The following is a 14,132-nucleotide window of genomic DNA, read 5'->3' on the forward strand; positions in this document are numbered from 1 at the left end:
GGTAGAAATTGGGACTGCTAACACATCACGAGCAACTTTCGAAAGGATTGGGAATCTAAGGCTATTGGCCTTCCACCATAACAAGATATCAAATTTCTCATCATCTTCCTCACAATCCTCATTCAAATATTTCTCTAATTCAGATTTTGCATCCCTACCCCCAAGTTCCATTTTTCTCTTCTTAAACTCCAACTTGTACCGGTCAGTAATTGTTTTAGAGGCATCCCCATGTCCATAAAACGTAGTTTTACTCCTTTGAGATTCACTTGAAAGTGAAGAAACATGAGACACAGAATTTGAGACAGGTGTGTTAAGCATCTTGTATTCATTAAACAGCTCAAACATTGCATCTTTTGCAAGGCCAGCTATTGTTGTACCATCGGACTCACCATACATTTGACAAACCACAAATTCAAGGTATTCAAGTTTAGTTCGAGGATCAAGCATGGAGGAAATAAAAAACAGCATATTTATCTTTTCAATCCTTCCCCAATACTTATCATATTTCTCCTTCATTGATCTTGCCATTGAACTCAATTCTTCATTATCACTTGCTGTCATTTCAATCAAAATGCCATGAATGTGGCTAATATCAGTGAAAAAATTATTTGAAGTCACATATTTGGAACCGGAAACCTTCACAGTTAGCTGATAAAAGTTTTCCAAAAAAATTACCAAGAATCTAGCTTTTGTCCAATCAGATTTTGTTGGCAGATTTTCTAACTCTTGAAGCATGTAAGGATCCTGCTCCTCAAACCTCTCAAAAGCCCGCTCAAACCTTTGAGCTGTGTCTAGCATTAGATATGTAGAATTCCATCTAGTAGAGACATCTAAACAGAGCAATCTTTTGCATTCAATTTTTTCAATTTCAACACACTCCTTGAATTTTTTTAATCTAGAAGGTGATTGTCTAACATATCTAACTGCTACCCTGATACAATCAACTGAATCCCCAAGTTTTTTGATGCCATCATTGACAATTAGATTCACTATGTGAGCTACACACCTCACATGAGTCCATTTCCCCCCTAACACAGCTTTCCCCCAATTTTGAAGTTTTCCTCGTAAATAGCTGACAGCTACATCATTGGAACTTGCATTGTCAACTGTAACAGTTAAGATATCATCAACTCCCCATTCTAGTAGACACTTTTCTATGGCCTTACCAACTTCAGTTCCCTTGTGACTGGCAATAGGACAGAAATTTAGGATCTTTTTGTTCAATTTTCAATCATTATCTATGAAATGGGCAGTAAGGCACATATAGTTTATCCTTTGAATGGATGTCCAAGAATCTGTGGTTAGACAAATTCTGCCACTGTTATTCTTCAAGAGATGTTTCAACTTAATTTTTTCATCTAAATACAGCTGATAGCAATCTCTACTAATAGTCCACCTCGAAAGAATTTTAAATGATGGACAAGCAGTCCGCATGATGTATTGAAAACCTCTACCCTCTACATGTTTAAATGGCAACTCATCAACAATTACCATATAAGCTATGCTTTTTCTAATGGCTTCCGCATCAAATTTCCAACTTATGAGTGCCCTTTTAATCTCTCCCTCTAATGTTTCAGTTTCACCTAAACACAAAGTAGCCTGGCCAGTGTGCTTATTTTTAGGATTTAGAGGACATTTAGCTACATGAGTATTAAGGGGAGTCGTACCATGACTTTTGGGATCTGCAGCTATGTCCTTCTCACAGTATTTGCAAATTGCATGACGAACTCCATTTACATGCTTTACATGAAAATGATCCCAAGCTTTGGACCTCTTCTTGTACTCTCCTCTTTTCTTGACAAGACCAGATTCTTGACAACTTTGTGTTGTAGGACTAGGAAGAAGAGGTCCAGATGATCCTTCTTGTTCCAGCGCATTACGACTTGGATTACTCTCACCATCATCAGTAGTAGACATACCTTAAGTTTTTTGAAAATCTGAGCAAATAAATTATACAATTTAGTGCAACAATCAGTTAGCAATAAAATTGAAATAAAAGACTAGATGAAATTGAAGAACCAACTCAGGACAACATTTCCTCTCAAAACTGAAAATGGAGAGGAAACTTATAATCACTATTTTGTGAGAAATGCTACAAGTATAATAATAATTGGTCAATTTAATTGAGGAGGCCTATTAGTTCCTGATTAACAATTATCATTTTTCTGCTTTCAAACTAGAAGGAAAGACATAATTTGGACCTATTAATACACTTCCCTAACTATATATACAGGTTCATTGTTCACAATCATCCCAAATTTAAGCCCTCGCATTCAAATGCTTGGCTTACCAAACCATGGAGAATTCTACGTCTTCACTAACATGCAGCTTGAGAAGAGTACAACATGCCTGTTTATGTAAATTGGAGACGAAAGTACAGATTTAAGAGACTTAATTGCAAATCTTCAATTGGATAATTTAGTTTCTATCTTGTTGCTCTTTGTCAATGGATTAGCAGAGAGAAACATTAATGACTCTTGATTATTATTTTTTTCAAGTTTTTGTTATTCGTTTTCCAACTAGTAGCAGGCATTCTTAATATGGCAGCCAAACAGAGTTTTGGAAACTTAATTTATAACAATATGGAAACCAAATTAAGTTTTTTGGGAAATTAATGTATAACAGATCCTAACATGTGCAACCAACAGAAAACACCTGCAAAATTATATGAGCAGGAAAAAAGAATCAACAAAGCTAAGGCTCATCATGCTTGACATCTCATCCACAATTATGTAAAATAAATCAGGAAGTTGCTCACTTTACAAGAACTCTTCCGCAGTGTTTAAATCACCTAAAATCTCAGACTTGATTTCCTCTGGCAGAGGTGCAGACGGGCCTGCTCTGGAGTAAAAGTTTGCCAAAGCTCTTGTTGCTTTCTCAAGCATGACATACGATTCCTGCAAGTATCAAGGATATGATATCAGCAGAGGTTGCAAAGTCGGTAAACAAGGTAATGTAGTTTACATGCTTTCTTCCGGTCCACACTTTTGCTTGAAATTAGGGCAACTTATTAATCTACAAAGTGAAGCACTTAACTTACCTTCACCGGAATCAGCACTAGCGAATCGTGGTCCTGGTGATGGTGGATGCTCGGTCAACAATGGTGGATGCTCGATCAGCAATAGTGAAGCCTCGGTCAGAACAGGAAATGGAGAAAGAGTCTAGGGGTGAGATTTAAGCTTTCTGTGGTTGAGGTCCTTGAGGAGAGGAGAGGACTGAGGAGAATGAGGAGAGGAGAAACGAGAGGAAGAGGAAGAGGGGATGGCGCAGCGGCAGTGCAGAGGAACGAGAGGAAGAGCAGACGAAGAGGACTGAAGAAAAGTAGCTAGTTTACTTTAGGGCACCGCGTCTGAATCCGGACATAATGTATTATTTTCTATGTAACTTAATTCGGGAATTTCGAAATTGAAAACGGTAAATTATTACCGTTTTACCGAAATGAATTCGAATTCAGTAAATCCAAAATGAAAAACTATAAAACCATTTTCGACCCTAATTCGATTTTACCTAATATAATATCCCCGATTTACCGATCGAATTACCGAATTCGAATTACCAAATTGAAATCGATTTCGATCGGTAAATCGGTAATTACCGTAATTGCTCACCCCTACCAGACCGTGGGAGAAGTTGAAGGGAAAGTTCACAAGAAGAAATAACTCTCTGATGCCAATGAAGAAAAGTTCCCTCTCTCAAGAAAAGTTTTTCGGAAATTTTTTGTGTATTAGAAAAGTTGAATGGAAAATTTTTTTAAGTTTGTAGATTAAAAATTTTAATAAGTTTTTTGGAATTATTGTAATAAAAGTTATTAAAAAACTAATAGCATACAAACTTGTAAAAAACTTGGGATTCCAAATAGGCCCAAGATCACAAGTTTGAGTTAGAAATGTTCCAAATTTTTAGGGCAAAAACATTCTACAATAATAGTAGTAGTACTTCTATGTTGGCTTTTGACTCACTTTGTCAGCACACTTTCTGAATCAATTCCCAAATCGAAAAGAGAAGACAAGACAATTTTTTTCCCCTGCAACCTACAACATCATCTTAAACTACAACATCTCAGATATTATCCCCTTTTATACTAATAGCTTTGATATTCATCTCGGCAGGTTCCAGGAACAATTCCATCTGGTGGACGGCCTCTAGATGCATTAAAATGTCCGCAATTATTAGCAGCTATTCTTAAGCTTTCTTTGGCTGAAATATTAGCATGTGTTTTTATGCACTTGTAAAAAAACTCGACTGTAGTACTCAATTAACCATTCAATTTACGTGTAGTAGGTTAACTCGACTCACTCATTTATATCCATTTAAAAATTATTATATATTAAACTCAACTTTTAGTGAGTGTTAAGCAAATAAATTTGAATTTCTTACCAATCTAATAACAACAAAATACCCTTATTTCTTCTCAAACAACATGCGAAAAAATAGAAAAATGTAAAATTTGAAGTGACTAGTAAATTAGTAATTAGGCATTTAAATGAGTATAAATGAATTGACGAAATTATATCAATTACTCAATTATGACTCGTTCATATGCGTCCAAATCACCTATTTTTACACCTCCAATTTTATGTAAAACCAGAATTAGAAAGGAATATAAAACACCATTGAGCCAAAACTCTTGCTATCTTGTTGGCTGGAACAATAGTGTGCCACGCAAACGTACCTTTCTTAATACAGCCCAAATAATTGCACTTCCTAAGCAATCGAACTGACACCTCAGTTAAAGCCAATTGTACATCTGTCATCCCATTTAAATCTTTGTCCTTTGCTGGATATTATTGATCGGTTGAAGCCAAGTCTCCATTCTAAACCAATGTTTTAAAACCGATCGGACTGATTGGTTCGACTGATTCAATTAAAAATTTAAAGAATTAATTAAATCAATCAAAATCGATCAAGAATCGATTGAACCGATAAAAACTGGAAGGTTCAATCGATTTTTATTAAATATTTATTTTTTAGTTTTATTCAAAATTTTTAATACTAAAATAAATAAAAAATTATTAACTTTTTAAACCGTAGTTGAACCGGTCGAATCGTAAACCAGAAGGCTTTTCGATTCACTCCCGATCCAGGTTTAAAAACATTGTTCTAGAGTTTCCCCATCTTCTCCCTAGCGATGCAGCCGTTCCAGTCCTCTTGATTTTAACTGGCAATATTGATTATGGTGATTTGACTAGAAGATTTTTCTCTTTAACTTTTTCTTTCTCGGAAAATCACAACCCATTATTTCCACCGGGTCCTTCTGCATTTCCAAACATATAGGAGTAATAAAGTAGCACTTTTTGGATAGAAGATTATTTGAATTTTTTTTTAAAATAACACTGTAGTACTTTTTTGGGATAATAAGAATAATAAAAAGCCATTGTCAAACACATGCGTGATATAACAAAATTTTGGAAAAAAAAATGGCTATCCCAACAAAGGAGAATTCTTTGGACAAATAAATGAAATATTAGGAGACCAATTCTCTGATCTTGTTGGCCAGGAAAAATAATGCGCCATGCTAATGTCTCTTTCTTGATGTTACGTTGAGCTAATGCACGACTAATTACACCAATTGAAACGAGACCTCCGTTAGTGCTCAAGAATGATTATGGCCAAATCCATAATTAGCTGAAATGGATAAAAAGACATCTACTGATCAAGAGAATTTATTGAGGGATAGAAACAATTCTGAGCTTAATTTGTCGGCAAAAAAAAAAAAAAAAGATAATGCCACAGGCCATAATAAGCTTATATTAAAATGACAAAATTGCCCCTCCTATCCTATGCCCAAATTACATCAGGACTTGAAAAGGGCAATTTTAATATTTTGTGCAAAAATGGCCGTAGAACTGAAAACTGGACCATAGCATTAACAGCTGTCTAATTTGGAGCAGGACTTGACATCAGCACATCGTGAACCAAACTTTCAAGATTTTTGTAGGATGATCCACTCGGGGCAGTGATGGCTTCTTCTGCCAATTTCTTCAGTTCTGCTGCCTTCTTCTTCATCCCTTGTCCTCTATCTCCAACCATCAACTCATTTACAAGTTTCTCAACTTCATCGCTCTTCACATTGTTATCAATTTCCATAGCTGTGCCCAGATGATTGCAACAATACCAACAGTTCGTTTGCTGTTCCGCAAAAAAAGGCCAGCAAACCATGGGAACACCAGCACATATGCTTTCAAGTGTAGAGTTCCATCCGCAGTGTGTCAAGAACCCTCCAATTGAGGGATGTCTGAGAACATCTACTTGAGGGCACCAGCTTGCTAATAGACCCCTTTCTTTAGTGTCCAAAACGAATTCTGGAGGCAAAATTGCAGTTTCTCCAATGACTAAATCAGGCCTAATGATCCAGAGAAATGTCCTTCCACTTTTAGCAAGTCCCCAAGCAAATTCAACCAGTTCCTAGGGGGTCATAACTGTGACACTGCCAAAATTCACATAAACAACTGAGTTAGGCTCTTTGGAATCCAGCCACTCAATACACCCTAGTTCTTCTTTCCATAGATTTGATCCCAAAGATTTCAGTTCGTTGTCTGGAAGTTGATCCTCTATCAGATGAAGAGGACCAAGGGTGTAGACTGCTGGCAGGATGGAAGAAAATGCATCTAAAACATCTGGCTCCATTGCATCAAAAGTATTCAGAATAAGAGCAGATGCATCATGAATCTTCTCAGCCTGATTAATTAAAAAATTCAACATAATATCGTTGCGGTCTGTGGTTCTAATGAAACTTGGCAAGTCCTTCAAGCGTATTCCTTTCATTCCTGGAATCCAATCGATAACTGTATCTAGATAACCATCTGTTAAATAACTCCAATCTGTAAAAGAGAAAAAAAAAGTCAGTATCAAATCTTGTAAAACAACTTTAAATAATTTCCCTTATAGATGTCACTTTTTAAGTATTCTGTAACACGTCTTGAAGCCATTTAAATTGGTCCACTTTTCTAACACAATCTGTTATTGATTGAAGTATTTCTGAAATTAATCATTAGTTGATTTATACGGTACCTTTGAGTGGTGTGTAGCCCTTTTCAACTAGATTTCGATAGTTGAGGTAAGCCATGACACCTCCAGCACCATTAGTCCAAAAGAAGACATCAGGGATGCCTAGTTCTCGGGCAACTTCAAGAGTGAAGCTCATGATCCCATCAGATACGATGCAAGAAACTGGAGGAACACCGGGACTACTATTGAGTCTAGTAACGAGTTGTCTGAAAGGTGCCAGGCAGTTCTTGCTAGTGGAATCACAAAGGGAGGGGACATCTTGGGTGGCATCTGCATCTGAAAAAGGAAGTCCATCAGGAATGGTTTCAAATTGGAAGGCAGGCAGGCCGTCAAGTGCGTTTTTCCCCCTTGATTTCAACAATCTTCTCTGATTGAATTCCGAGTGAACAAAGGTAATATGGAAGCCTTTGTGGTGAAGAATCTTGGCCAATTTGAACATGGGATTTATGCGGCCTTGTGCTGGAAATGGGATAAAGATTGCATGAGGCTTTGGTTTATTTGCAGTTTCCAAAGATCGCATCTTGCTTTCAAGTTCCAACTTTGAGCTACCCTGATGAGCTGCCTGCAAGAAATAGTAAAGCAAGGTTTGTCTTAGTGCATGGCTGTACATAGGCGCAGTTGGGACAGGCGGTCATGCTTTTATTTGTATTTGCTGCATACTGTTATAATTTTGTATTTGCTGTTATAATCTTGTCATGCTTTCATTCGATTTTGTTTGTATTTGCTGCATAATTCATTGTACGATCACATCATACTGTTATAATTTTAAAATTATTAATGTACATAAATAAAATATTTCACATATATATTTAATATGATAAATATAATATTTTTAAAATATTATTATAATTATGTAGTTATAACATACCAAATTTTGTAGTAATAAATACAATAATTAAACAAAATCGGACATAATACAACCGTACTGGCCGCATGTCCAATCTAACTCATGCTAAGTGCATATATCAAAGAAGGACTAATAGAATTAAAAAGATCTTTTACCAAAAAAAAAAAAGAGAGTGGTGGTCCTCGTCATTAGTTTATCTTCTCCTGTGTTGCTTGTCATATCAAGACCTTGAGGTCGTCCCTTCATTATTTGTGATCTGAAAGAATCCACTCCTCTACAGCAGATGGAAACACCAGACAGGTGTCACTGCTTTACTAGTTTGTCGGTACCATAGCTTGCAGATACTTGATGGAGTTGTAATAGTTCTATTACGAATTTAGTCGGCATAGACGATGAATCTTGCCTAATTCTGTGTCAAGCGTTCGTGTTTATTTTTAATGTTTTAAAGAATATGTTGTCTAAATTCATTATCTGAACTCCATTTTCTATTTGATGTTTCTTGTAGAAAAATTAATAATATCATTCCCCTAAATTAAAAATCACAATACAATACCGATTGATTTGCTGATACGAAATATCTCCTCAAAGAACATTCTTTGCTTGAATAGTTGTACTCAACTGCTTGGAGATTATTGGTTTTGATATCTTTTTTCCCTTGGAGCCAAGGAAGTTGAATCAAGTTTGAGAAGAAAGTTGTGAAACGGACTTTAAATCCCTTTCAATCCGATACTATACCATTGTTTTCAGTTGTGGTTGCAGTATGATGTTGTTTGTATCATTGGAGAGAAATTTCAGCCAAGTCTTTAAAAGGTGCAAACTTGAGTTATGTGAGATTAAAAGCAGACGTGAGTTTGATCGATATCGTGGCATCAGTGCCGTGATGAGGCTGGGATTGGGGACCTCTAGTAGAGGGGCCGAGGATCTAACGCGATTTTCTCTACCTTGAATCATGTCAATTCATGTCTGAACAATTCTATCCATACCACATATGTGGCAACGGAGTCCACGGATAGTCTAACTTGTTCCGTAGTCTTCTGATAGTTATCAGTAAATCTGACAATCAATTTTCGTGTGTTATATTGCCGTGTATTCTTGGAGCAAAATTCTACACAATCTTAAAAAGTTAGTCTAGCAAAAGGCTGGAATACTCCTAAGTGAAATATATATGTGTGTGTGTGTGTGTGACAACGGAGAAATCGGAAGGCAATGAACGGTGATAGCCCATTGGACTCTTGCCAATCCCCGACCAGTCGGAAACCACTCTTACACAGATATAGTTGTAACAACATGTATTGAAAAAATTTTAGAGGAGGGTATAAATCGTGGACAATTGAACACACGCTAGCTTAAAATTCAACATGGGTACTCGTTAGACAAACCCATCTTACCATGCATTCGTATTATTTTGTAGTTTAGTTGAGCTTTGACCATTATTATGGTTGTTGAAACCTGTAACGGTGTTGGGATATCAAGTGTGAATCAACGTCCCACATCGGAAAGAGATGAGTAGAATGAGGAACATATAAGTGGGAATGATCCATAGATCTAATGCCTTAAGGTTTTGGGTTGGATGTGGTGTCAAGCCCATAGTTATGGTTCCTATTATAATTCATGATTAAATTCTCCCCGAGTTTGGCTCTCTCAGAACCCAATAAATGGTATCAGAGCCGATGGTTCGGCTGGGTAGTGACTCCAGAATAAAAAACCAGTGGGAGTGGTAAGGCGTGGCTTGGAGAGCGGGGGGAAAAAAATCATGCAGACCTACAGTGAGGTAAGGGCATGTGAATCAATGTCCCACATCGGAAAGAGATGAGTAGAATGAAAAACATATAAGTGGGAATGATCCATAAATCCAATGCCTTAAGATTTTGGGTTGGATGTGATGTCAACCCCATGGTTGTGGTTCCTATTTTAGTTCATGGTTAAATTTTTCCCGAATTTGGCTCTTTCAGAGCCCAACAAATGGTATCAGAGCAGATGGTTCGGCTGGGTAGTGACTCCAGGATAAAAAGCCAATGGGAATGGTAAGGCGTGGCTTGGATAAGAGCGGGGGGAAAAAAAAATCATGCAGACCTACAGTGAGACAAGGGCATGTAGGCTCTTGAGCAAGAATTGTACACTCCAGATTGAAGTGGGCTTGACGGAGTGGATGGGCTAGGAAGAGAGGTACGATGTGAAAGAGATTCACAATTGAGGGGGAGATTGTTGGGATATCAAGTGTGAATCAATGTCCCACATCGGAAAGAGATGAATAGAATGAGAAACATATAAGTGGGAATGATTCATAGATCCAATGCCTTAAGGTTTTGAGTTGGATGAGCCAAACAAGGGTATGGTTTTCTATAAAGTAAAAATTAGATAAAAAGCACCTCCAATTCTGTTGTTAATGGAAATATCAACTTTGCCCTCGCTTTAAGTATTATTAAATAGAACGAAGGCCGAATCAATAGCACAAAAACATAAGGCTTTTACGTACTTAAATGCAAAATCGCAAGGGATGTGGATATTATAGTATCAAAATAGAGCATATTTCATGCTTCGCGTGGGTGCATTTTGCGTGAATTTATGTAACTGGAGGTGTGTTTACTACTCACTTTCCACTTTGCAGAAAATTGCAAGTTGAAAAAAAAAACTAAATGAAAGCTATTCCTATATTTGTATATTGTCTCCCTCAAATTTAATGGATCATATTTCCAGAGGTTGTCAAGAAGCGTAAAAAGCTAGCATACCCAGTTATGTATGAAAGACAATTTGTACGTTTTAGTATACAATTAAGAACAACTGTAGAAAATGATTTGAAACAAATAAAAATCGGTCAACAGCAAGTTTCTTTGCATAATTATTCGCTGAATCTATCTGCATCTTAATAAGGAGTTTGTTGTGGAAATTCAAATGTTCCCACATAGAGAATGCTAATTGATGTAGTTTTATACGATGTTGAAGTATAAGTACAGTCATTTTTGTTGATTTCTTTTCGAACCAAAAAGATTAATACGCATTAAAGTGAGAAGGATAGATTTTTTTTTTTTTTTTGTATTTAATAGTTGTTTACCATCTCAAAGTTACTATATATAAGCTTCCATGTAACTCAGATGGTTTGCTTAACGTGTTAAAAAGAGAAAAGATTGTAGCAGAATTATAAGCATTTTTCACTCGTTCGAAATGAAAATTTTGGGACAACACAAATGGTAATGCAAACTATTGGCGTTGGATTAATCACCGTTAAAATGGTCTTCTTTAACGATCGGAAAGAGTTCCTAATCTTGCATCGCTAGACTGTTTACTGTTCTTCACGAGTTTCAAAAGAACCAGGCAATACAATTTCCTTTTTTTAAAAAAAAAAAATAAAATTTGAGACTCTAATCCTTAGAAGGTAATGCTGAAAGATGAATCAAGTTACTCGATGCTCGAATCAAACTCAATTTGATAAGAGTTCGTTTAATCTTTGATTCGCTAATTTGTCAAGTGGAACTTAAATAGCTTTTTATGTTCGAAAACTTTTAAATTTGATTCAAGTTTAGTTCGACAACTAAACAAGTCAAAACTTAAATAAAATTTCAAACTCGTTAAAACAAGCAAACAAATTTAAATATTATGGTATTCAACTGGATTAGACTCATATTAGAGAGTAGTGCAAAGAGGAAAGGACTTGAAGTAGAACTAGAAACCTCCCCCTTTTTTGTGTGTGTGAATTAGAACAAGAACCTTGTTCTTACCTAATTAATGTATTCGGCAACACGGTTGAGTCTTAAGAACCGGGTATTACAATTCTTCAATGCGTTGTAGTTCCTCAAATGGTTCAGGTTGGGCTGATCAAAGCTAGGCCCTTTCACTAAAGTTTTCTTCAATCGTTACAGATTGGGCTTGAATGAGCTTCCCAAGTGGGCCGATTGCAAATGTGAGGGTTATTGTCAGTGTATTTAGGTTGATTGATGCCAATCTCAGTCCATTTAATTTGGGCCTGGATGTGTCCTTAAATCCTCAGCACATTCTTTACCACATTAATTGATCAATTCCACGAACCAACCAGTACAAAAGCCTCCTAACTCATGTTGTTAAATTTAGATCTTGATTCTGCAAATCTCAACTATTACCCCTTCTTTTTTTTTTTTGGGCTATCAGAAATTGGAAATCAAATTTCTCAATTTTTAATTAGAAGCACAAAAGTATTCATCAAAATTGAAACAACTCCACATTGGGACTTGCCGGTAAACCAAGGATATATTGAATTCGATTAAAAGTCCAAATAAATAGTATGAAGCAAAATCCTTGTGGATTTACCTGTTGTGCTTGTACCTTGAATTTACTGTACAAATTTTTTTACTGTCAAAGATAATTCAAATAATTACAGATAATTAATTGATTGAGACGCTACAAGACTGGTCATCATGATCAACTATGAACTCTTATATGGGGACGAGTCAACTAAACAAAAAGGGAACGTGTCCTTGTACTTTCATGCAAATCAATTGCATCAATTGATGGAGGAGGAGAAGGAGAAGGGCCATGACCAGAACCAAAGGAAGTAATATGATCTTTCAAAGACCTTTTATGCTTAAAGTCGGAACCGCACATGCAATGCCAACGTTTCCCACAATTCTTCTCATGGGTTCGCCAGTCACCTTTCACGGCCAAGCACTTGCCGCACTTCCGACAAGAAAATCGTTTGGTCCCATGTTTTCTCTTGTAATGAGTTTGCAACGTACGAAAATCCTTCAATGGTCTTGCTCTCGGATGATTTATGTTGTTCTTGCACCCTTCTTCACAGCAATAACATGGAATTCCTAACATGGCTTTTGGTTGTGTTCCCTTCAACGATTCTGGCCCCTTCCTATATTGTGATCCGTGACCCCACATATGCATCTGCTAAACAATCATCCTACGATTAATATTGTCACCAAACACGCACCCAAAAAAAAAAAGTAGTAGAAAATTGATTCATACCCATGAGGAATTAAGGATGTAATAGGGGATATATATGAATGTATTTGTTTACCTGGAGATTGTTGTAGCGATTGAAAGTTTTGCTGCAAATATGGCAAGAAAAATGGGTGAAGCCTACGAGAATTTGTGCTCGAGTTGGTATCCAATATGGGGCGGGTGAAAAACCAGTTGCCAAATTTTCCACTCCTTTCTCATAATCATTTAAACTCAAGGAGGCAATCCTGGTGCAGGTACTGGGAGGACCAATATGCAAGGCTATAGTAACATCCTCTTTTTCATCTCCAAATGAACTAGGGTTCTTTTCAAGGGCCGATGATTTCTGGGATTCTTGAGAACTCTGGGATTTGCGTTCTGGGAAAAAATTGAAGTGCTGGATGATTTTGTGATCGGCAGTGCTAGAAGAAGAGGCGAAGAGAGAAAGACTAGAGGTAAATGACATGCTTGAATTTGAGTTCTCCATGCTACTAGCTTGTACTGCTAGTGCAAAACAAAGCCAAAAGGAGTAGTACTATCATTAATGTTGAAATTTTCACATGCAAGGTGATCTTATAATAGTATTACAACCTCGGTTGAGTCTTGGTTATGGTAACAGGTAAATTGAGAGGAAGTTGCGGTTGGAAGGACGGTGGCGAGAGGGAATTAAATTCTACCTACTATTAATTCTGGTGGATTGAAAACAGCCTCCAATATTGCATGGGGGTAGTTAATCTCCACTGTTTTTACCACTTGACCTTTTTTGGGGCATGGTAGAGCAAAGTACTTAATTGCTACGGCCCCCCATGGTTACCATATATTGCATGAATTTTACAGCGGTAGGTAACAAAACTAGAAAATTTTGCTAATATTGTTATCCCACTCTTCCTTAGTCCACCTTTCTTGTTACGACACTCATATATATATGTGGATGCGTTTACATTAGGGGCGGGACTGCATGGCATTTGTGTTTCTTCCTTAAAATTGCTAATTATTGACTTATTTTACTCCTCACGGAGCAGTGAATGCATGTCTGCGTTTTTTAGTACAGAATTTGCATTACTTAGAAATAACATTGTGGGTGCATTGCGTGGGTCAGCCATGTTAGTTAAACACTAGCTGTGTTAATAGCTTCTGGATTCTTTCTTTGTGTAGCACTTAGTTTGGCTTCAAATTATGAGCAATCCTGTCTTAGATCGTATTATTGTAGAGGGAACGAACAAGTGTTTTGAGAATTATCTGTGGTAGAGCTTTCTTTATCATTATAACTCATGTTAGATAATGTTTTCAACAAAGCCAACATTGCAAGAATGCGTTTGCTCGTTTAATTGTTTGGAAAATTTTTATGGAAGAAAACTTG

The 14,132-nt window shown here is 36.7% G+C and overlaps 2 protein-coding genes across 2 annotated transcripts; both read right to left on the minus strand.

Moving 5' to 3' along the window:
* Positions 1 to 5,732: 5,732 nt before the first annotated feature.
* Positions 5,733 to 7,651, minus strand: LOC113712963 (7-deoxyloganetin glucosyltransferase-like). The gene is made up of 2 exons (XM_072067883.1): positions 7,012 to 7,651; positions 5,733 to 6,821 (listed from the first exon to the last, which is right to left on the minus strand). Exons 1-2 carry the CDS (start codon positions 7,616 to 7,618, stop codon positions 6,406 to 6,408), a joined length of 1,023 nt encoding a protein of 340 aa, XP_071923984.1. The 5' UTR covers positions 7,619 to 7,651; the 3' UTR covers positions 5,733 to 6,405.
* A 4,629-nt stretch (positions 7,652 to 12,280) lies between these two features.
* On the minus strand, positions 12,281 to 13,259 carry LOC113711164 (protein TRANSPARENT TESTA 1-like). The gene is made up of 2 exons (XM_027234347.1): positions 12,852 to 13,259; positions 12,281 to 12,718 (listed from the first exon to the last, which is right to left on the minus strand). The coding sequence occupies exons 1-2, from the start codon at positions 13,257 to 13,259 to the stop codon at positions 12,281 to 12,283; spliced, it is 846 nt and encodes a 281-aa protein (XP_027090148.1).
* Positions 13,260 to 14,132: the final 873 nt, after the last annotated feature.

The sequence above is a fragment of the Coffea arabica genome, chromosome 10e, assembly GCF_036785885.1.
Source record: "Coffea arabica cultivar ET-39 chromosome 10e, Coffea Arabica ET-39 HiFi, whole genome shotgun sequence".
In the NCBI taxonomy this organism is placed as follows: domain Eukaryota; kingdom Viridiplantae; phylum Streptophyta; class Magnoliopsida; order Gentianales; family Rubiaceae; genus Coffea; species Coffea arabica.